The following is a 24,847-nucleotide window of genomic DNA, read 5'->3' as shown; positions in this document are numbered from 1 at the left end:
TATAATGATAACTTACTGGGCTGGTTTTTATTATGATTTAATATAAATGCTAAGGACAGTGTCTGACACAGTAAGTGATTTTTAACTTTATCTCACTAAATGTAAGTTGAACTATATCTTTCCTAAGACCCATCTGAACGTCAAAGAACAGATTCTTTCTTGAAACCTTTCCTCAAACAGTATTAAAAATCATTAAGTAGGAAATGACTTAAACAAGAAGCTGCTGTCTAATAAATATCTAAAGACAGTAAGGGCTATGGAGTGAAGGTACAGAAAAATAAATGAAGGACTAGTTAAGAATTTTGTGATTTATAGTATCTTTGGGTTTTTAAGGTCATATTCACTCTAGGTGCAGTTGTTCATTTTAGCGCTTCTGCCATGAGAAGAGTTGACAGGCATTATAATAACTGGTCTGCAGTGGAAGAGATATAGGTACCTGGGCCACCTACTACCTCATCCACCATGTAGGTACCAAGATTCTGATGCATCCGTGAATTCACTTCCTGTTTTTAGACTAGCAAAGCTATTCTCAGAGGAAGTCTCCTTTTCATATACCTGCACGCATTTAACCAGATGCATAATAACCCTCACCCGCTTCCCCCCCCTTTTTTTTTACCTGAACTAATCATTATTTGTACATCTCTATTTTCTAATGTTTCCTATGGGTATTCTGTCACCATAAAACACATCTTTATGATGCCCTTTCCAATCAACATCAGACTATTTGTTTCAAGATAGTAATTAACTTCCTGCTTAATCTGTCACACTCAATTTGAAACTAGGCATGCAAGGCTATTAAAACCTGTGGTTGTGGTGTTTGCCCCTGGCTGAGGCAGTAGCCACTGGCAGCCTTGATTTATCACTCTTCATTTAAATTCCTGTGCCAATGATTTTAGTTCCTAAATGCTGTGACTGGCATTTTTGGATTTCAAAATCAAAGTGAAAATAAGCTACAGTTAAGAACTCAACAGCTCAGATCGATGAAAAACGGTTTTATAACTGAACACCCTGCAGTTAAATCCTAGGGGTTTGACCAAAAAGTGCTTAGTACTCAGAGATGTTGCTGTGGGAAGACAAGTATCCCACTCTAATCGCTGTTTATAAATCACTATCAAACCTGCACCTTGTAACAGTGCCATGTAAATTTCCTCCCAGATGGAAACTATTTTTTGCTACGCTTGCTTCCTTAAAAGAACAACCCCCCAGAAGTAAGCTTCTCCTTCTGGCAAATCTCATCTTTGATATTCTACTCTTTTTATCCAGCACTGCTCATGTTTGAGGAAGCAGATTATAACACAGCTACTAAGACCTACTCCATAATAGTGTGTGCAAAATGCCTCCTAAATTGAATGAGCATGATTCTATAACTTTCTTATTAAAGACTGACTGTGGTGTAAATCTTGATTTATTGAAAACTTCTTCAGATATACACTTGAAGAATTAGGCTTTTCTACAACCCTGCCAGAAACAAATTGTGAAAATTTGTTCCTCCTGCATGGCTTCACAATCTCAAGGCTCAACACTTCTTACATGGCAAATCCAAATGATCTTCTTCCTTTTAGGGTAAAGCTCCTCCAGGAAGTATTCCGGCTCAGTTAAGCCTTCCTCCTCTGAATAAAGCATTCACAATCTCATTCTTATAACTTAAACACTTAACTTAAAAATATGCTTCTTTTTATTTTTTGCTAGCCTTTTTCAGGCTGCTAACCTTGTCTCCTCAATTAGAGTAAGTAAGGCATTTGAGAAAGCCACAATAACTTCTTCCTTTCTTATCAATACTATATGAGGAGCCATAGTACTGATCATGCATTATGGCTTAATAAATGTTTGCTTGTTCATTTATTAAACAAGAATTTACTGAGCTTTATACCTAGTACTCTTCAATGCTCCAGGGGTAGAGTGACCTGACTAATAAAATACAGTGGAAAAGTTCAGCCCTCATGGAGCTTAAATTCTACTGCTGAAAGACTAAATTATATTTGGAATTTATCATATCATGGAATTAAGTGACAGAATAAAGAACACATGCAAATCAGTTTGAAGAATGACTTAGATGCAGTCTTGAGAAATATATGATCAAAGCAAGTGGTAAACCAGAAAAACAAACAAACAAAAAAGAAGTTGAAAATGACAGAGACCAGAGTGTGGGGGAAAAAAAGGAAAGAAAGGAGAGGAGGGGACGACATTTTTATTTTTATGCTTAAACCATGAAAATTTTATCTATTTACACAGTCAAGTTTCTAACGCAATACATATTTTTATTTTCCAAATAACAGATTTTTATTTCTTCTCTCTGAGACTAAAGTAATATGATCTTGCACATGGGATGAAATATTACTGAGATACTTCTTCTTTACCTCTAAAAACAACTGTACAACTTGAAGTCACCATGGCAAACTTCCAATAATACTGTAAAATATTACAGAACGAGACCTACAGCAAGAGCCGTATACATGGAAAGTTACAACGAGATTTTTAGGGAGGAGGTTTCTTTTTACTGGAGGTGTCAAATTCATAAACTGTGTTATTTTCTTATTTTTATTATGTCAAGTCTTTGGAATTATATAGAACACTGATTTTAAATATTAAAAGACTGTGCACATAGAATGTTCATCATGTTATTCAATGCAATTACTGAATATTAGAGTGCTCATCATGTTATCTAGTGCAATATACTTATTTTGCAGATGAAGAATCTGAGGTCCAGAAAGATTAAATAACTTACCTGAATTTACACTGCTGGATAGTAGCAGTTTAGGGACTAGAACTCAGAGCTGATCAGATTCTGACCAGCTGTTTCCTGTCTCTCTATATGACTAAACTACTGGACATTTCAAGAGAATAAAAAAATGATATTATGAGCTACAAATTCATGAGAATGCAGATGGTAAATAGCAGGCTAAACTATGTACAAAGGATATGAAATTTGGTTTTATGGAAAACCAAATAGACAATAATCTCTCCTGTATATTTTCAGGGCATTCTTGCTTAGGTTTACACAACTGAACACTATGCCTTCTGTAGGTCTGTTCCAGAATGATAAGCCTATGAATAGAATGCTTACTGTTGATGTCCTAACTGAGCACTTTATGACTAAGGGGCAAAAGTATCAGGGTATTAAAGCTTTAAAAGGTTCACTTTATGTAAGGTAGAAATGTGTGTGTGTGTGTGTGTGTGTGTGCGTGTGTGTTTACATACCCATCCTCTTAATTCACTAATTTAATTAGTAAATATTTAATGTATAGTTTCATGTGAAATGTGTCATGTTAGGCCTTGGGGATATGAACATTTATGACAAACCAACAGAAAGAATGGGCATGCAATTGAAATGCAGAGCATGGTAAGTACGGAGACCGGGTAAATATAAGGAGCTATAATAAGATAATCAGAGCCAGATCATGAAGGACCTTACAAGTCACTTTAGAGAACTAATCAATCATAAACCCACCACACAGAGAGAAACAGTGCCAACATTAGAAAATTTTGCTATTCATTTTCTTATGACTATATGTGTACATCAGTTGTTTACATAGTTGGGTGATGATGTATATAGTTTCCAATCCTGCAGTCCTTACAGTACTGTCAACATTATTCTCATTCATTAAACTTAACATTCCATCTTACAGACATAATACATTTTACTCACTATTTCTCATCACTTAGGATATTTATACATTTCCTTATTATATATAATGCACATATAGTTTTTCTATATGTCATCTTTCCTAGATATTAAAATAGAGTAGTGGGTTTAAAGGATATAGTAATTTTAAGGCACTGGAAACACATTGCCATATAATTTTGTAGTTTTCCTGTAGTGACATGGGAGTTCTGACCAAATCACACTCTAAGAATACATAAGCATTACCATTTACCAAAGAAAACCTCACAAAAAACAAAAACATGTCCAATTTGATTAGAAGAAAATTACCTATCATTTTAATTTTCATTTATTTGAACTTTAGCAAGAATGAAGTTCTTTTTTAATGCATATTAGGCAACTGTATCTCTTCTAAGAATTGACTGCTCATCCTTTGCCCATTTTACCATAGTCTATTCTTCACAAGTATTTTACCCAGCTTACTGCTTATTTTCATTTTATTTATAATGACTTTGATATGTGAAATTTCTATTAAACTCATCTGTCCTTTGCTTTGTAATTTATTTTTTATATGCTCCTCTATTTAGTCATATATTTACCTATATTTACTTTTTCTTAAGATGTTATGTTTAACATTTAACTGTTTAATAACTTGGGATTTCTTTCAGGTATTTTCTTAGTTAAGAATTAACTTGAAATGTTTTAAATAATAAGTTTCCCTCAATACATTTTATTCAGTGATGTATACTTTTCCCATTGATTTTATATGTGTTCTTTATCCTATATTAAATCTCTCCACATATTAAGAACTTTTTTCAAGGCTACCTCTTCTGTTCCTTTAATCAGAAACTGTTTCTATCTTCTCCTTAGAAATACAAATTTGTTCCTGAAATGTAAGCTAATTATTCATTCATTGATTTTGATTAAATATACTTTTCATGTTTTAAGGGATGTACTCAAATGAGAACTCATATTTTAAAGAACCATGTACAAATGAAGCAGCACTACATTTTGCAATTATGTAACACCTTCACTGTCCTAGCAATAGATGATATTTTCAATATACAAGCACAATGCAGTGAACTTTTATAGATAATATTATGGAAACCTGATGCCATATTTCCTAAGAAAACTTTTACAAAGAAAATTAAGCAAAATTTCAGTGAAAAAAATGGAATCACAAGGAAAGCAATTAGTTCTTGAAATATGAAAATATAAAAATAAAGAAAGTGATTTTTATGCAAAATCCAGTTCAGCAATACCATCTGTTTGCCATGTTTATGTGTTAAGTTTAGACAATGTATAATCTGAGTTTTTGCTTGGTTGTTATAAATCCCAAACATATATACTCTTCTAAGTTATCAAAAAATTAAGCAAAATTGATTTTAGCATCTTTTGACCCTAAAATTAGAGTTATGGGTTAATATCCAAAATACATAAACAGCTCACCCAACTCAACATAAAAAAAAAGATAAAAAATGGGCAGAAGACCTGAACAGACATTTTTCTAAAGAGTACATGCAGGTGGCCAATGGGCAAATAAAAAGATGATCAACATCACTAATCATCAGGGAAATGAGAATCAAAACCACAATGAGATATCACCTCACACCTGTCAGAATCACTCTCATCAAAAAGAACACAAATAACAAATATTGGCAAGGATGTGGAGAAAAGGGAATCTTTGTACACTGTTGGTGGGAATGTAAATTGGTGCACCCACTGTGGAAAACAATATGGAGGTTTCCCAAAAAACTAAAAATAGAACTACCATATGACCCAGCAATTCCAATTCTGAGTAAGAAAGAAACAAAAACACTAATTTGAAAAGATACATGCATCCCAATGTTCATAGCAGTGTTATTTACAATTGCCAAGATATGGAAGCAACCTAAGTGTCCATCAACAGATGAATGGATAAAGAAGGTGTGGTATATATATATATATATATATATATATATATACAACGGAATACTACTCAGTCATAAAAAGAATGAAATTTTGCCATTTGCAACAACATGGATGGACATGGAGGATATTATGGTAGGTGAAATAAGTCAGACAGAGAAAGGCAAATACCGTATGATAACACTTATATGTAGAATCTAAAAAATACAACAAATTAATGAATATAACAAAGAGAAACAGACTTACAGATATAGAGAACAAATTAGTAGTTACCAGTTGGGAGACAGAAGTGGGGAAGAGCAATATAGGGGTACGGGATTAAGAGGTACAAACTATTATGTATAAAATAAGCTACAAGGGTATATTATACAGCACAAGGAATACAGCCAAATTTTATCACAACTATAAACAGAACATAATAACCTTTGAAAACTGTGAATCACTATATTGTATAACTGTAACTTATATAACATTGCACATCAACTGTACTTTAATAAAGAATAAAATAATAGTTTTCCCTACAAAATCAAGTCCCTGTTGGCCAAATTTACATCAAACAAAGGGTAACTCCTCCCATACTCTGCTTATAGTACCTCTGATACCTCTGATACCACGACAAGCTACAATGGATTTAAAAGTCACATGAAGGCAAGTATGGGACTTCATTCCCTCTTCTGAGACTGTGAGCTACCACAAGGGAGAAAAGAAAAATTTATGGAAGTAGAAAATAAAATTCAAATTAATAAGAGAAATGAAAAGAATTGGGACATTTGTAGAGAAAAGCTTAGAGAAAGATAGTTAGTTCTAGATTATAGTACAATAATGAGGAGTTTGGACTTAAAAGGTCATAAAAACTTTATCTAATTCTTCAGGTGTAAAGAAAGTGGATATATCAAGGCTGTATCATAAAAAAAGGTCTATCAGAATTAATTGCAATTAGGTTACTTTTTGCATTTCGCCTAACATTATGGATTCTTTCTTTTATTGAGAAAATTAGAATAAAAATTACATTATATTAAAATTAAAAAAAATTATTTCTAACAAATAAATAAGTAGAAGTAATCTTAATAGAATGTTCTACTGATGGTCTTCCCATCTACAAAGAGTGATGATTCAGAGAAAGAACTTCTAGCTCTTGAAGTGCAATTTATTTTTTGTATTTTCTTCTTAAATAGGCTAATAGGCAGAAGGAAGATTTTAGACAAGATACATGGAAGACCACCCTAAAAGAGTCGGTTAAAATATACAAGAGAATTGGAGCTCTTTCTTAGAGATCTTTGAAATGGGATAAAATAACATTTATTTATAATATAAAATATATTTATCTATATAATGTTACTTATAACATTTATAAGAACATCTTGCCTGATGACTTGTAGCTGAAGTCTACATTCTCTTGAGGTCCTTTAAGGCATATGAAAATTGTCACCTTATAAGTATAAAACTAATATGAACTGGCAGCAGTTAGGTTAATAAAATTCAGATGTTGGAAAACAGTTTTTTTTAGGACATAATTTTCCATGTCAGTTATCTTTAAATTTAAATATATAATTAAGTAGAACTTCAAATAGAGTTTAATTGTTCTGCTCTTAATACAAGTATCTCACATTTTGGATAAAACAGCTAAATAAAGACAGCAGTTGAACATTTTAAATATTCAAAACTGTCAGCACATGAAATATTTATTCTCATAAAAATAGAATGAGGAACCTATTCTCAATTTCTAGAAATCTAAATGTGCAATTCATATCTACAACTAAACAACATTTATCTTTACAAAAAGTAATAAAAACATTTAAAAACCTAAAATTATGAGATAGGACATAACTATCAAAAAAAAACTTATCAAAATATAATCTAAGGACTTCCCTGGTGGCACAGTGGTTAAGAATCTTCCTACCAATGCAGGGGATATGGGTCGAGCCCTGGTCCGGGAAGATCCCAATGCCACGGAGCAAATAAGTCCATGTGCCACAACTACTGAGCCTGTGCTCTAGAGCCCGCGAGCCACAACTACTGAGCCTGCGTGACACAACAACTAAAGCCCATGCGCCTAGAGCTCGTGCTCTGCAACAAGAGAAGCCACCTCAATGAGAAGCCCGCGCACCACAACTGAAGAGTAGCCCCCGTTCAACACAACTAGAGAAAGCCCGCACACAGCAACGAAGACCCAAAGCAGCCAAAATAAATAAATAGACAAATAAAAATTTTTAAAAATATATATAATCTAAAACTCATAGAAAGTAGTCAATCATTCACTATTTATATAAAACAGCCTTGAAATAGGATGTCAAAAACAGAGGACATCAATTCACACAGGCATTATAAAGTAAAAGGTAATCATATCTTAGAGATTTAGTGATTCAGCAAATGAGTAAAATAAGCTTTTTAAAGACAAAACAAAATGGAATGAAAAGTACATTTCTATTCACATATTATAGATATATTTATCACCCTTGGAATACTATTTATTTGCTTTAATGAGAGATTACTTAAGAAATATGTAAGCTGGATAACAATTTGAAAGGATGAATACAAATAATTCAATGAGTCATGTCATAATTATTTTGAGGAAAAAAACACTTTTATCTCAGGGTACACCTTGGAAATGACTCAATACAACAATATAGAGCAGAGAACAAAGGTATCAATAGCTATGAAATCTACCCTTAGGTCTATTAAAATTGCAAAATAATTAGAAGAGCATTAGGCAAATTATGAAACTACCTTTCATTATTTTTGTTTTTAATCTTTTATTACTAAAAGCTTTGCTCACTGTATAACAGAATAAATACGTGGCCAAACAACTAGTCTCTCTTTCATAAAAACAGAAAAGTGAAATGTCAACATTCACCACCTGCCATATCACTATTTAATCATTTATTACTTTATACATATTCTAAGGACTTGTGTACTAAGTAATATTTCAGGCACTCATTTCTTGCAAATGCGTATTGAATCAGATATTGTACGTTTAATTAGTCTTTCTTTAGCTAAGTTCTAAAGAATCTTAAAGAATGAAAGACTGTTGACTGCTCTGTAGTAGACACCATGTCTCAAACACTCAAACATGCATCTATTTTTCACTACATGGCATACAGCACAGTACTTTGCACATCATAGTTACTGACTATAGTTGTTTGCTGACTAACACATAGAGGTAAATGGGAAAAACAACGACATCACTATTTTGTAAAACGTTTTCAGGACCGATTTCAAGAGTGTGTGCCTACCGCAGTTGCATGGCTCCCTGAACCTGTTTAGGGTTTAATGATCATCTAATGCCATCTTGAAATTCTTTTTTTTTTTTTTTTTTTTTTGCGGTACACGGGTACACTGCTGTGGAGGCGCCTCCCCCGTTGCAGAAAACAGGCTTCGGACGCGCAGGCCCAGCAGCCATGGCTCATGGGCCCAGCCGCTCCGCGGCATGTGGGATCTTCCCGGACCGGGGCACGAACCCGTGTCCCCTGCATCGGCAGGCGGACTCTCAACCACTGCGCCACCAGGGAAGCCCCATCTTGAAATTCTTAATAATATTATCTTTAACTCATGTTTTGTAAGTGAAGTCTGATGGGACAATGGAGTGTGCATTGGGAGCTTGAAGCCCCGGCTCTAGGCAAGGTCCAGCTTCTGGCCACCCACCCTCCCCACATTCCTGGGGATGTGTTTTCCCTGTCTTCCCCCCTGCTCTCTGCCAAGCAGTCTTCCAATCCCTGCACTGCCCACGGATTGCTGCCATTCTCCACCTGGGTTAAGTGACTGTTAACTTCTGAGGAGGGAGGACCACATTTCTGGGTTGTCTCCAGTCTCTAGTGGGGATCTGGGCATATGCACAGAAGGGTCTAGGTAGGGCTCTCTAGCACTGGAGAGTGGAGTGTAGAGGAGTGAGTGAGTGAGTGAGTGAGTGAGTGAGTGTGTGTGTGTGTGTGTGTGTGTGTGTGTGTATGTGTGTGTTGGCTGTCTCTGTTCTGCAGAGGCCATATTTTAGTGGGGGCAAGCTTCTCATCCACTCCATGCAGGTAACCAATAGTTTCTGGGAAGGAGATTCAAAGACCCTTAGGGTTTTCCCTTCCACTGTGGGTTTGGAAGCCCTGGGAACCTGGAGGTTTCCTCAATCACCCTACAAGTATCCCTGTGCAGAGGGAGGGCCTCTCGACTGGATCAGTGCCTGGGGACACCCTCTCTTCCTCTTTCCAAACTTTTTGAGTCTGTCTTACATTTGTCTGCTCTGGTCTGCTTGAGATACCCTTGGGTACTGGGGATAGGGAGTGGTGCAGGACTCTAGGAAAAGAACTGTGATTTCGATGATTTCACAAATGAGTTAAATGCTCTTATATTTACATTTAAAAGTAGCAGTGAGCAATTAAAGAGGAATGGTAAAGTTTATGCTAATAATTTGAAATTTACTTTTACTTTACTTAGAAGGACATTAAATGGCAATTAAAAAAGCACCATGACAAGTTGAGAGACAGAAATTGCAGAAGGAAAAGCCTCTATATGTTAGTACCTTTAACGGCCCTTTTTTTTCTGTTTTTTGAACAAAGGGTCCTGCAGTTTCATTTTTCACTGGGTACCACAAATTATGTAGCTGGAACTGTTTTAGAATCCAAACCAAATAGAAAAGTGCTGAGGAATACATGGAAGGAAAAAAAGCTACTTAATCTAAAGATGCTATATGGAATTTCAGTCTGATTAAAAGGTCAGCAATTAGTTTTCAATCTTTACAAACTATTTATTAAGACATTTCACATTTTAAATAATAATTAGAATAATCTATCAACCTTGAAAATCTTTGTTTTATTCTCACATTATTCAAAAAAAATCTTTATTAATATTTACTTTGAAGTAAAAGGGACTTTTAGAAAACATCCCCCCAAAATGAAAACCTAGTTTTTAAGAGCAACCACATTTGAATCCAATAATCCAGTTATCCAAATCAGTCAAGTTATGCAGGCAGAGTTTAGTTAAGGAAATTAAATTGGCACCCATTTTCAAAACAAAGAATTGCATTGAAAATGAGCAATCAATGTGCTAGTCAGTTCTCAACCATAAAGTAGAACCTTACATCATGACAGTCATAGATTATGCAAAATGTGATCATATGCATTTATCTTCACTGCTAACCAGATTTATTTTTATAGGATTTAAAATATTTTACTAAACAATCTCTATTACTAATTTTTCAAGTTATATGGAGAAATGCCATTAAAATTGTTAATGTGGTAGTGGAGGCATCAAAATAGCAATAAGATCTTATTACTTTATGCTAAAGAAAACACTTTGTCACCTTTCCTGAAAAATGTACAAATGAGAATTTCTCAGAGAAACAGCTGATGACTCTAAAAGCCAACTGCTTAAAATCAAGTTTAGGATTAAACATATTTTTCTAGCAATGTACAATCACCAAAAAAACCCCTTGATTGCTATTAAAGGATGGTTTAGTGTTGATTAAAATCTTTTATTAAAAATTCTATAAGAACAGCACCACAGGACTTAGGGAGCATGAAATTTAGTACATGCTAAAGATTACATGTGCAATAATACTTCCCAGTTAATTTCTAGACAAATTCCTGGTTAAATTTAAGGCTTTGCCCTTTTAATTCCCACTGCCTGGAATACTCTTTTATATATTCACAGGGTTTTCTCTTCAATTCATGATCCGCTCAGGTATTATATCAAAAGAGGTGTTTTTGGTTTTCCTATGCAAAATGCCCCTTCCCCACCACTTCCAAACCTCTTACTGTGTTTAGTTTTTCTTCACGGGACATATCACTTCTTGACACTAAAATATAATGTCCTGAACGGAGGGACACTATTAACGGTTTGTACTTCTTTATTGCTATATCTCTAGCACACTGAACAGTTTCTGTCAGATAGTAAACATTCAATAAATATTTTTGAATGAATGAAATAAATTAATGAATGAAAGATTAACTGAAACCATCTCCAATATCTGTTAATGCAGTTAACAGAGATTTATTAGGTTATAGTCAATGTAGGTTGAGGATATGTTCAGTCAAATAACACAACATCCTTGTTCTCAAGAAACTTTCACATTGGTCAGAAAAGCAACTATTAAAAATATGATTATGATCCGGTGAGAGAGAACCATGTGTGTTATTGTACACAAGTGATTGGGAACAGTTCAATTTCTACACTTCTTGACTAAGAGCTGAGCCATTTACCAACTTCAGGAAACTCATTGCTAAGGTCAAGAGCCTTTTCTATACCATTCGTTTACTCAAAAGTTGCATGCCACAAAAAGACACTAAACTTGGGAGTAATTTGATGTTTCCCAGGACCAAACACAAAGTTTACAATCATCCAGACTCTATCATAATTTAATATTTGGCTGGACCATAAAGTTATTTAGTTGTGATTAACTAGACTGACATTTCAATTATCTTCCCTACATAAAATATTCAGTGCACTTTTCAGAAGAAAAACACTTTTCCTAGAAGATAGGAAAATTTTATCCTTCAATATAAAGTGTCTGTGGCTTTTGAATATATAATTTTCTTATGTTTAAGAAATATGTAAAATACAAATAGTATAGCATCACTCTTAGCTTCAATTACGGTTATTGCTTTTTTTCTTTAACTTATCATGCCACTGGCTTATATTCAGTATATTTTTAGTAAGCATTTAAAACTTTTATACTTTGAGTAGACTTGCACAGATTTTAGAAAAAAGAATATCCACTGTCAAGAATTTTCAAAACACTGTCAAGAATTTTCAAAACACGGTGAGGATTATGAGGAATATCCAGACATAAAATAAATTAAAATACAGATATAAAGATGAATGAATGTTTATAATGTCCCTAATTACCTACTCTAGCAACGTGCAAAAGGTTGCTATTTGAAATAGACTGTATTTTCAGAATGCAGTGAACTGTAAATCAAATAGACATCTCAAGTTTATAAATATATGGAGGCTTTTGTTGATTTAAATCTATTTTCAATGTTAGTTCAATTAATTATTGCTACCTGAGCAAATATATGAAATCTGCAATCAAAATGTAAGCCTAAAGCAAGACCTATACAGAATAGTCACCCATTGGCAGAGACAGGAGTGTTGAATATATATTTTAGGAAGCTGAAGGACTGTACAAACTGCTTCTGACAATAATTGCTTTAAAGACCCTTTAGTAAATATCAGCAGAATTGGTTTGTAACTTAGCATGTCTTTCACTTTGAACATGGCCCCTAAAGGTTTTTGCACATGTCAGGATATCTACAAACACAATTTGTTTCAGGCTATCCATGATTAACATTTTCCTTTCCTGTCTATGACCTAAATAATTCCTTTTACTAAACTACACAGCTTAGTTTTTCTATCATGCACTGAGGATTAAAATCAAATGTTTTCTAGGTGTTGCTTTCTTGTTTTGTTCTCTAAATGAACCACCTTTAAAGACCATTTAAATAAACTATCAAAATAGAAGGTTGCAAAAAAGCTTTTAGGGATTGCAGAAGTCAGTTAATTAAGGTTTATTGCAAAGATTTCTAATTATGAGAGTCAGTCTTAAATCTATAATCTTATTTATCCAACTAGAATCAGGATAATCAAGGAATGTTTTTCCTAACTACAGCTAAGTGGGTCTAAGTGATTTGGAAATTTCTTTTTTTTTTTTTTTTACATTTCTGTAATTGTAAGCAGACAGCAAACAATTAAGTCAAGGTGTTTAATGGGGTTTCCTTAATATTTCTTAAGTATGAGAAAAGACATATACATATAATCAACTACATGAAAGAAAAGGTAATTTGACGCAAACTTCCTCTTTACCCTCACGTTCCACGCTGTGCACAGAATAGTAAAATCATAATTAATGCAACTGTCTATATTTTTCAGTCTCTATTATTTTATTTCCTATTTGTACGAGGTTGCCTCATGTACAATATTATTATTCTGCTGATTTTCTTTTTCCCTACCTCTGGCCCTGATGATATATCAGCATCTTCTGCTAAATGGTTGTTCCCCTAACTTGTCTTGGCTATTTTGTAGACACCAACTCATTTCTCCAAATGTTAGTTAAATCTTCAGGTCCTTCCCCAAATCCTGTTGTACCTCTGCAATGTATCAACTTGTTAGATGTTCTTGGGTCCATTAGTCATCAGGGCCTAATCCCTCAGTTGCTCAACCTTTGCTTGGTTCCTTCTACTCAGCATTCTTTCCCTTCTCCTGGCTTCACGTGGCCTACTCATATTCTACTCATCTCTCAGAACAGAACTTAATTTAATACTGCTTCCTCAGGAAAACCAGCCCTTATTCTCTAGACCTGAATAATACATGCTCTCAGAGCACCCTGAGCTTCTCCTTGGTGGGACTTATCACAGTACTAATTATGTATTTGTCAAATTATTTGTTATCTGCCTCCCCACCAGGGTGTAAAATTCACAAAAGCTCGCTCACCACTATACATGTGTTGAATAAATTAAAGGCTTATTAATAGCTCATATCACTTTTCTATTTTAGTGTGAAAACAATGATATGTAACCTACAGATAATGAGACAAATAATTTACTGTGGTCCCCTCAGTCCAACAAAATTGTAATGTGTTACCCTGTAACTTTGGACAGTGCCTCTTGAGTCACTTCAAAGAGAATTTCCAAAGATACCCAAGTAGAATGATGGCAAATCCCTCCCTCTATCTGCAACAGTAACACTGTTATCTTATTAAAGCTGGCACACAATGATGACAGCTCAAGTCTGGTTCTGGGACACTCCAGTTTCTATAAGCTCCTTTTACCCAACACTAGGATCTGACCCCTTCTGATATGAAGAGAGTAATGGATACATGCACAGATTGAATTATTTCATAATGTTACCCTTGACTGGAATATCTGCATTTTTAAAAGTATGATTTTCTAACATCAGAATTTCAGACACAAGAAGAGAAGACCTTCTTGGTGCCTCTCAAAATTATGACATGGAGATAAGTGGCTTATACGTGTAAGACTGGTCATAATATTTTATAAAGCATATATGTGGCAATATTTTAGCTCAGTTTAGGACCTTGATGTACTTTTCAAACAAAATTTAAATATATTTTGATTTTCATTATAATTTACAACTAAAACAAAGTTGAATTAAATGAACAATAATTGTTTCTCAATATTCTTCTCAAAAATAAATTTACTGGGGAGGATTATTTAATAATACTGTCCCCTACCAGAATGCATAGCCTCAATATATGGATACTGTACCTTGTTTCATGCTTTGTATAATTTCTGTCCTTATAACAATACACTTTTAATAAATTCTCTCATTTTCAAAGTGGGAAATAGTTCGTATCCTGCCCTTCTGCTAAATTAGAAAAATAGCCTAAATGAACTCTCTTCTAATCCTGAAAGACTGCTATGTGTATAATGTATGAAATTATGTAAACATATTTACATATATATTTTATTTAAAGTGATATATTGTTTTTATTCCCAAACTTAATTATTTATACCCTATAGTTAGAACAGTTGTACTGGATTATAGTTTTTTTAATCAAGTGGCAGAAAAAAGTCTTAGAAATAATCTGCTAATGCAGAGAGAAACAGAAGACCCTATCTGTTTTATGCTGAAGACACATCTGACAAGATTTTGTTGACACTATGGGAAAGAAGAAAAAAAAGAGAAAACAAGAATTACATTTTGAACCATCATAAAGCAAATTCTATGACGTGGAGCAGTTTGCTAGATGAAGAGGAATATTATATAGTAAATATAAAAATGGTGATTCTACAGTATTATTTGGCTTTGCTTTATTTATTAGATGCATTTCTGAAGATTATCAGCAAAGTGAACTTATATATATTATTTTGAATAAAATAGTCACATCCACTTCAAATATGTTTTTAGTAGAATATTTAAGTTTTCTTCCTGTATACTTTATAGGTTTAGCAGTGTTTTTTTCACTTTTTATTTTGCAATAATTATAGATTCACAGATATTTGTCAAAAAAATGTATGGTAAGGTCCCATACACCCTTTACCCAGCCTCCCCCAATGCTAACTACTTGCAATAACTAAAGTGCAACATCAAAACTGACATTGAGAAAATCCATAGAGCTCATGTGTGTGTGCATGCATGCATGTCGTGCGTGTAGCTCTTTGCAATTTATCACATATCTAACTTCATGTAACTACCACCATAATCAAAATACATAACTATATTATTACTGCAAGGCTCCCTCCTGCTACCCCTTCATAGCCAATCCCTCTCTCCCTAAGCCCTAACCCTTGTCCACCAAGAATCTATTCTCCATCTCTACAATTATGTTATTTCAAGAATGTTATGTAAGTGAATTATACAGTATGTATCCTTTTGAGATTGGTTTTTTTCACTCAGCATAGTGCCCTTAAAGTTTATCCAAGTTGTGTGTATCACTAGTTTGTTCCTTTTTATTGCTGAATAGTATTCCAACATCTTATATATATTTCTACTTTAAATATCACCATAGCTGCCTTAATGCATGATATGGGCCGAACTGCATCCCCTAAAATCCATATGTTGAATTTAGCATGTGACTGGATTTGGAGATAGGTCCCTTAAAGATGAAATTAAGGTAAAATGAGGTCATATGGGTGGGATTTAATCTGTCATGATAGTATCCTTACAAGAAGAGATTATGACAGAGACATGCACATAGGAAAGAACATATGAAGACACAGGGAAAAATGGATATCTACAATCCAAGGAGAAAGGATTTAGAATGAAATCAACTCTGCTGATACCTTAATCTTGGACTTCTGGTCTCTAGAACAATAAGAAATTAAATTTCTGTTGTTTACACCACGTAGTCTGTGGCATTTGTTATAGCAGACCTAGCAAACGAATATAGTGTAAAAGAATAGTATAAAACATATAAAACAATACTTTCTTCTATAAGACAATCACTTCTGTATCAACATAATTTATGAATGCTTCTCAAAGGGAGTTTTTAAAATCTTTGAAGCTTTTCCTGTATCATGCTTTGTGATAAATTACATTATGGGGGGAATTAAAGAGAATATATATTTAAAAAAATCATAGGCCTATTCATGCCTAACTACATTGCAGTAAAAACCTGTAGTGTTAAAAGGGACTATTTAGCTGAAGGCAACTGGAGTTTTTAAAAAAGACAGTTTAACTATTTTTTACACAAAACTGCACCTAAACAGCAGCATTTAGACACATTTCTGGATATTTTTTGCTGTTTCTTTTAGGAGTGGATTATGGTTAGGCTTGCTGGCTGCATTGTTTTTACAATATAGATATGAATTATAATTAGCATAAATTCTTACTATTTGCTTATCTGACATGGAAAAGAGATGGCTGCATAAGTACGGCAACTGAATTTCAATTCATGTAGCAACATCTTATTTATGTCTGATGTTTGTTGGTAAGTAATATGGACTTGCTCTTAAGATATGTTAGTAAAGGATTATATCAAAAACATAAATGCATAGATATTAAAGAGAAGCTTTATATCTAATTGACCATTACTACTAAGAAGTAATATCAAAAATATCTTTCTGCACCTTGGGAAACAATAAGAACAACAACCAGAAAATCACCCCTGTAATGTATAGAGTGTACAATTGCACCTCAGTGAATATAGGTCCACCAGGGATATTAAGCATCAAAAGGGAATTATAGATAAGTTTTGAGAGAACAACAGTGGAACTTACCATCTTGATTCGTGGTCACTGTAATAGCTGTGAATGGCTTGGGAGAAAAACTCAACTCAGAAACTCCATTCATGGCTTCTATTTCAAAGGTGTAATTCACGTGAGGCACAAAGTCAAGTACTATCACGGAATTGTTGATCAGGCCAGTATGTCTTGGGATGAAGCGGAGTCCTCCACCACAGTCCTCACACTGGCTGGTGTCTAAGCCACATTTCTTACAGATTACACTGTATGTGAGATCTTTTCTCCCTCCTGTGTCACTTGGTGGGCTCCATTCCAAAATAAGGGCCGTTTCATTGATGTTAAAAACCACATTCCTAGGAGCTGAAGGTGGCCCTAGAGAAAGCAATTAAAAAAACAAATGTACATGTGTAGGACAATGAATTATGGTGCTAACTTGAAAATGTCATCAATAAACACTTGCTTGTCTTTTATATTAGTTTGAGCTCTTTCTTCTGATGGAAACCATAAAGAAATATGGTTAAAAATATCTGAGTTAGTCTAGTAAGAGTGGAGTCTTAGGGGTGAAGATGGTCTATATCTTAACTTTTGGTATATGAATTTCAATATTTAATATCAAAAGCCACAGATCTCCAAAAGATAGTAATTATACTTTTTAAATTTGTTGACTGAAAATATATAACAAAACATTATTTTAAATTATGTGATGGTTTTAAATACATCTTAATAATTACATCATCATTTTAAAATTTTGAAAAAATAGTAACATGCATATATAAAACATGCTGTGTTCAGTCTTTCAGTCCTCAAACTATGCTTGATGTATAAGTAAAACTCGCATTCATTTTTCTGGACAATCTCTCTAAGAATCTTTTTCTCACACGCTGAGAATAAATGGCCATAAACTCAGGGTGGACAGACAGTTTGGAAGAAGGGGAAGAGGAAGGGAAACTGGAGGCAGCATAAAGGCTTTTACTAGGTCCTGCCAATTTCATGGGACAAAAGCACTATACGGAAGGGATAAAAGCGGGTATACATAAGAAAAGGTACCTAGACTTTTATTTAGATTAACTTTACTAAACATATGTAAGTGTGTCCTTAGAAGCTTATAAAGAGACCCACACAATCCTCTTATTTGTCATCAAGAGTGCACAAACCATGTTTCTCATGGATGGTGGACGAGCATCTGCTCTCTTTTTTCTCATTATTTTTCCATACGGATCACACTGCATAGAGTATTTATATCCTTTAACTATTCCAGCCTTTTCTTAAAATTGTGTCAATAATCTTTTACACTTATCCGAGTCCTTCAAACCTCAGTTTCATATCATTCACTGAACAAATATTAACTGAAGGTCTACTCGGTGCCTGGCACTGTGCTATGTACTATGTTGTGAAATACCATAGAATCCTTTCTGTAAGAGACTGTGCTTATGACAGATATTTTGAAAAATAATTTATTGTATAAATAACTAATTAACATTCCTGCCACATTTTAAAAAGCTTAGTTTTAAGAAATCTAAACAGTTCTTTAAATTGCTGCTATCAAGAAAATTTGCTTAGAAGGAGGGAAAGAATTCTCTGTGACATTCTCTCCATAGAAAGAAATTAAATTTTTGATAGAAGCTTCTTTTGGATTTCAAGATATGGTCATTCATTCATTAAATATATATATTTTTAGTGACTACTATGTGTGCCAGATATTCTGCTAGATCTTGGGCTTACAGCATGAATGTGATAAAAGTTATTTCTGCTTTCTTGTTATTAACATTTTAGCTGAATGGCTAGATAAACACAAATACACACACACAAACAGAAGAATAAAATTCAAATTATAGTAAGTGCAGTTACAGAAATCAAAAGGAAAGGAGCTGAAATAACCTGAGAAACATTCTGAGAAGGCCTAATATAGGTGATGTGGAAGATGTTCAGAGGGGTGGGAAGAATATTAGAGGTAGAAGATGTGTGGCTCTTTAGTCAAAAAAGATTTTAAAATAGTCATGGAACTGTCAGAAGATCACTGTGGCTAGAATGCGGAAGGAGGAAGCAAGAAGTGAGTTTTAAGGAACAGGAAGGGGTTGGATAATGCCAGACTGCTGGCTCATTGGAATGAGTCTGAATATGTTTCTATACTTAACAGGAAGAAACTAACAGATTCTATCTACAGAAGTGATGTGTTTCAAAAACAGCATTCTGGCTGCAGTGTGGGGAATGGTCTAAATGAGTACAGAGGACTCAGTAGCAAGATCTGTTATATACTGTTAGAGCAGCATAACATCACTCCTAAATCTATATGATTGTGTATTGGCTTTGAGATATTAAGAAGTGTTACATTTTCCTTTTTCATTTTGCTGGATCCTGATATCAGCAACCTAATGGGTAGGACTCAGACACCTATATGTACATTTCATGTTCCAGAGAGTTAAGAAACGTCTACCTTCAGAAAGGAAAATATGGAAGGGATTAAAAACTAGAGCACAGGGATAGGCATAGTTCTTTACCTCCAACCTAGACTCATGGCTAGGAGATAAAGATTCATTATCATTATCATAATAATGTCTTCCTACAGAATGACATATTCATATTGTTGTTCTTTTCTCTTATTTATAATGGAAAAACATGAATTATTATTCACTTACATTTCCAAGAACAGGAAGAATGTTATCAATTATGTTATGGGTGTCTGCAAGTATATGACTGTCCGCCTAGAGATACTTAAATAAAAACGGCAGACACCCTTCTTCCTCAAGGGCTCTCAGACCAATTAGCATGACAATTAAATAGCTTTTTAATTGCTGTTAAATTATGCTAGCTAAACTGTGATTTCATGCAAATATTAAGCTGTAATGACATGCATGAATCATTTACTAAGATTTAGAACTTAGAACAAAGAGAGACAATTAATTCTAATCCTCAGATTCAACTAAATTATGTGTCACTAAGCTTTTATGAATGTGGCCTGACTGCTTTGTTATCATTTATAAATTATACAAAGATTATGTGACACCCAAGGAAAAAAAATCTTGGCAGCAATAACTCTTTTGGAGACATCTGTACTGAAAACTCTCAGAGATTTTCTTATGTTGATTTTTTTTTCTTTAAAGGAAACACGTACTTCACATAGAAAAAAGCTATCTCCACACTACCCCCTCCAAACCAACCTCATAAGAAAAGGACAATTATCCTAATTTGCAGCTAGCTGTTTTTCTAGCCCATCATGTAATAAACTTAAATAAAAACTACAATTTTATTTCTATTAAAAAAACACACTTTCAAACTTCTTTTTTTTTTGGCTTCAATTTAGATTTCCCCTTTACACATTTAAAGAATAAAGAAATAGTGCTCTAATAGTAGACTTATGAGAAGCTTGTGGCAGTGAGGTCCTGTCCCTCCCCAGAAGAGCATCTGGCCATGCAGTCCCCATCTTCCTCTCAGAGTAGCAGAGGCCAGGTGAGCTACAATTTTTTTTATTTTATTTTATTTTTCTTTTGGTATGCGGGCCTCTCACTGTTGTGGCCTCTCCCGTTGCGGAGCACAGGCTCCGGACACGCAGGCTCAGCGGCCATGGCTCATGGGCCCAGCCACTCCACGGCATGCGGGATCTTCCCGGACCGGGGCACGAACCCATGTCCCCTGCATCGGCAGGCGGACTCCCAACCACTGCGCCACCAGGGAAGCCCCAATTTTTTAAATTTAATTTAAATTTTTTCTTTATGGAAAATGTTTTAAACAGAACTATATTTCCCAAAATACATCATACATAATATCTCTAGTCCCATGAGATACCACAAAAAAAATGAGTTCAGTGCTCAAATTAAGATTCCTCTGGCAGATTGACGCTGAAACAAAAGAAACACAATTTGCTTCACTTTGTTGACTCCAACATTTCCCAAACGTTTATTCATGGAATGTTATTTTCTAAGAAGCATATGAAGGAATACTAGCATTCTGCAGAACACCCTTTAAATAAAGGTTGACACTGAAGGAGAGCAAACTTAGGGGTCACATTTCAGTTACTACATACTTTGCTGTAGATTTCATATTTTATGCTTATAATTACAGAAATATATTAACTCATAAATAAACAGGGGTCTTTTTCATATTAACTGAAGAGTGACTATTCATTCACCCATTAACTCTATAGCTAATTGTGGCTTACAGATGCATTTTTTAACCTTAAGAACGATGAAAATTTGATCCAAATAACTGAAAATCATTAAAGGCTATTGCCTATTAAACTTTATTAAACTATATTTTCCAGTTCTTAACTTACTACCTGGCAATAATTTAAGTGTGTTTGTTGGGGACTTCCCTGGTGGTCGTGTGGCTAAGACTCCACGCTCCCAAAGCAGTGGGCCCGGGTTTGACCCCTGGTCAGGGAACTAGATCCCACAAGCCACAACTAAGATTCAGCACAGCCAAATAAATAAATATTTTTTAAAAATGTGTTTGTTAACTTAATGACTACCAAGACTTTATAGTACAGTTTCCTAAGAAAAAGCATATTATTTACATCTGAGTTTACAAATGAGAGAAAAATATTTCTATGTTTACCTATGTCAAAGAGAACATCAGAATATATATATATAAAATCATCTAGAGATGTTTAGGCAAATGTTTTGCAAAGGAGTAAATTACATGAATAAATGAAAAAGTACATCTCCAAACTTTAATAATGTACTAAAAATATCAGTTGTCAGATCTGCATATAGACATAATTTAAAACTCTAAAAGTCATTTCATTCTCTGCACTATCACTATCAATTTTAACTTTATCTATCTTTATCTAACTTTATCTATATTATTTATTAATCTAATATCCTTCCTATATAATCTTTGAAAAAGGTATTCAATAGGAGCCCTGTAAACAAAATTTTGTATTCGTATCTAAACCACTATGTGCTCTATCAATGTTTTGTTCATAAAATGTTTGTATATTTGGAAATGGATGATGAATAATCACAAAACTGGGGCTTCAAGCTCACCACAGGGAAGGAACTAAATCAATTTATTCAGATAAAGAAATGAGGCCCAGGAAAGTTTTGTAATTATGTCAAGGTCATGAAATGTATTAGTGGTAGGATGATACCTAGGTCTTTTTATGTTTAGATTTTTTTTTTCTATCACATTTTCTGTCACAATGTATTCATCCTATAAATAGGAAAATGTTTTATAGTGCTTTGCTTAGAGAGTACTGTCAAATGCAAATTTTCAAAACACACAAATTAGAGAGCAATTTATTGCCTTCCTACAACAGATTTCTTTTAATAATGTTACCTTAAAGCATTTAAAAATATTTACGGAAGAGTAACTGACAATTAAACCTTCAAGATAAATACTGCTGAAGATACAGAAACATGTGCACTTCAAATCCTCTGAATTCTACATATTCTCATTTTTTTCAATATTATTGTACTTACTTCAGTAACTAAATTGATGTCTAAAATTAAGACTTGTCCATTAGTGTTTTCATAATACCGTGAATGAAGACTTAGATAATTCTTGCTACATTTTCCCTCATTTCTAAGACTCATAGTTAAAGGAAACAAAAATAAAAAAAGAAATCTAATAGACTAAATACCATTCACTTCCAGAATAAAATCTAAATCTCTCAACCTCATCTACATTTGTCTTTATAACTAGGCCCATCCCTTACCCTCTTTCTCCCTTTTGCTGCATCTCAATGCCTTTGCACATACTGTTCCCTTACTTTTTTTTGCTCTGTGGAAAATTCCTACTCATCCTTCATGTTCTGATTTAGGTGTTTACCTCCTTTGTGACACCTTCCCATTGTCCTCAGGCAGAGCTGACTACTTTTATACATTGTAGGCATGTATTCAAAAATATATAACCAAAATTTTTTAGCACTTTTTGTTCTAAGGAGTGTAGTTAATATTTCACATGATTTATTTCATTCAATTATCACAATAAACCTGTAAGGTAGTTAATTATATCCCCGTTTTATAGAAAAGGTGACTGGTGCTTACCAAATGTACATATTGCAGTGAAATATATGTATTCTTGTATACAGGTCTATTCTGGTCTAGCTTGATCCAAAGGTGGCATGTGCTTTAACTAAGATGAATAGAATGCATAGTTTTGTGCAACCCTACAAGAATTATTTGTCACATAGTGCAAATTTTGAAAAATATTGGAGAGCAGAGAGTTCAAGGTTATAATGTTTGCAAGAATCCAGTGTTATTGATTCAAGAGAGAACCATGTGACTTGAAAATCATGTAAGAAGTGGAAGGGGATGTTTATATTATGAAAACTGGTATTAACTAATAAAAACCCATAGCAAAATGGACAGCCACCCATATCTCATTGGGAAGGAATAAAAGCTTCTCAAAATACAGTTCCATAGACACTCAAAACTTGAAAAATAAGCATTTGTGGCTCCAAATTTCTATGCCATAGAGCGTGGACATAATTTTACCTTGGGAAAATTCAAAAAAAACAGTTATCAACTATTTTCATCGATGCAGAAAAAATCTTCAATATAAACCCATAGAATAACTAATTCTAAAAACTACAGAAATATGCTATAATTTTGTAGGTCAAGAGTTAAACGGCAAAACCACATTCATAATAAAAGCACACTAAAACACAAATGAAATCATGAGCAGCCTGCGCTTGGGCGTTTTGAGTAAAAAATCATCCAATTTTGCTAAATATCACGAAGAAAAAAATCTTGCACACCTACATACAGCCCTTTCTGTGTCTGAGTCAGTTATTTTTAATTAAATACTCATTAGAAATAAGAGAAATATGATGAGACTAAGCACTGTCATATTTTGGGAGGGAAAAGCAAAGCAATAAATGAATAGATTAAAGCCAATTAATAAATCTTTCTCAAAAGGCATAGCACTGTAGGGATAATTATAAATGTTCTTTTTCCAATTATGGATTAGTCATGGTAAGTGGTCTGTTGTGTACAAGTAGATGATATTAAATGGGACAATTCTCTCTGAGTTCCAACTGTAGATGCCAAGAACAGATTTGCCCTGGTAGCAAGTGGTAAATCAATTCTTCAGCATCAGCAGAATAACCACTTAATATCGCTTCCTATGGAGGAACCTCTCCCAGGTAATTTGGTAAAAGAACCTTGCCTGAAATAAAAATTAAAGTATTTATGTTTAGGAAACTCCATGAAGCTCGAGTGACATCTTACATCAGTGATCTGTATTAGGGAAGGGATTCATTACATACAGGTATCTATCCTATAATATAAGGATCATTTTAATTTTAAAAATATACCACTGCCATACATAAAGTAAATATTTAGAGTTATTTTCTATAATGAGAACAAGTCTAGAGTATAACACAGCCTGTTAAAGGTAATAAATCCATTTATGCAATATCTCCCATTCTGGCTTCTGTAAAATTGTGGCTGCTACCTTGTGTTTACAATCAGTCACCTAAGCAATCAGCTGCGCTTTTGTTTTTTCAGTTGTGAGACAGAAAAGCAAGGAACCAGAATGTTTTTTTTCTATGCACAAGAAGCTTAGGGGAGAGAGATAGAGAGAAAGAGAGGAAGAGAAAGAGAAAGAGAAAGCGAAAGCGAAACGAAAGCGATGGGGCAAAAAAAGAAAAGATAGCAAGTAGAGCAGGGGTATCTGTATAGGAGCATCCTATACCCACCCAGAGTGGAGGACCTGAGTAGCAGATGAAATGGGGAAGAACACCTTTCCTGATGCATCTCAACACAATATT

General features: G+C 34.0%; 1 protein-coding gene across 4 annotated transcripts in view; it reads right to left on the bottom strand.

Moving 5' to 3' along the window:
- The window catches only part of EPHA6 (EPH receptor A6), a gene marked incomplete at its 5' end in the record, with an annotated part of 855,070 nt that overhangs the window by 474,236 nt on the left and 355,987 nt on the right, over positions 1–24,847 (bottom strand). For all 4 annotated transcript variants that reach the window (XM_082840129.1, XM_082840131.1, XM_082840130.1 and 1 more), the window contains one exon: positions 17,173–17,508. In XM_082840129.1, coding sequence (XP_082696255.1) covers positions 17,173–17,508 — 336 coding nt within the window. The remainder of the gene's footprint in view (positions 1–17,172; positions 17,509–24,847) is intronic.

This window comes from Leucopleurus acutus, assembly GCF_964270905.1.
Source record: "Leucopleurus acutus genome assembly, chromosome: 5".
NCBI classification, from domain to species: domain Eukaryota; kingdom Metazoa; phylum Chordata; class Mammalia; order Artiodactyla; family Delphinidae; genus Leucopleurus; species Leucopleurus acutus.
The sequence above is the reverse complement of the archived record's forward strand: the minus strand, read 5'-3'. Positions and strand labels throughout refer to the sequence as shown.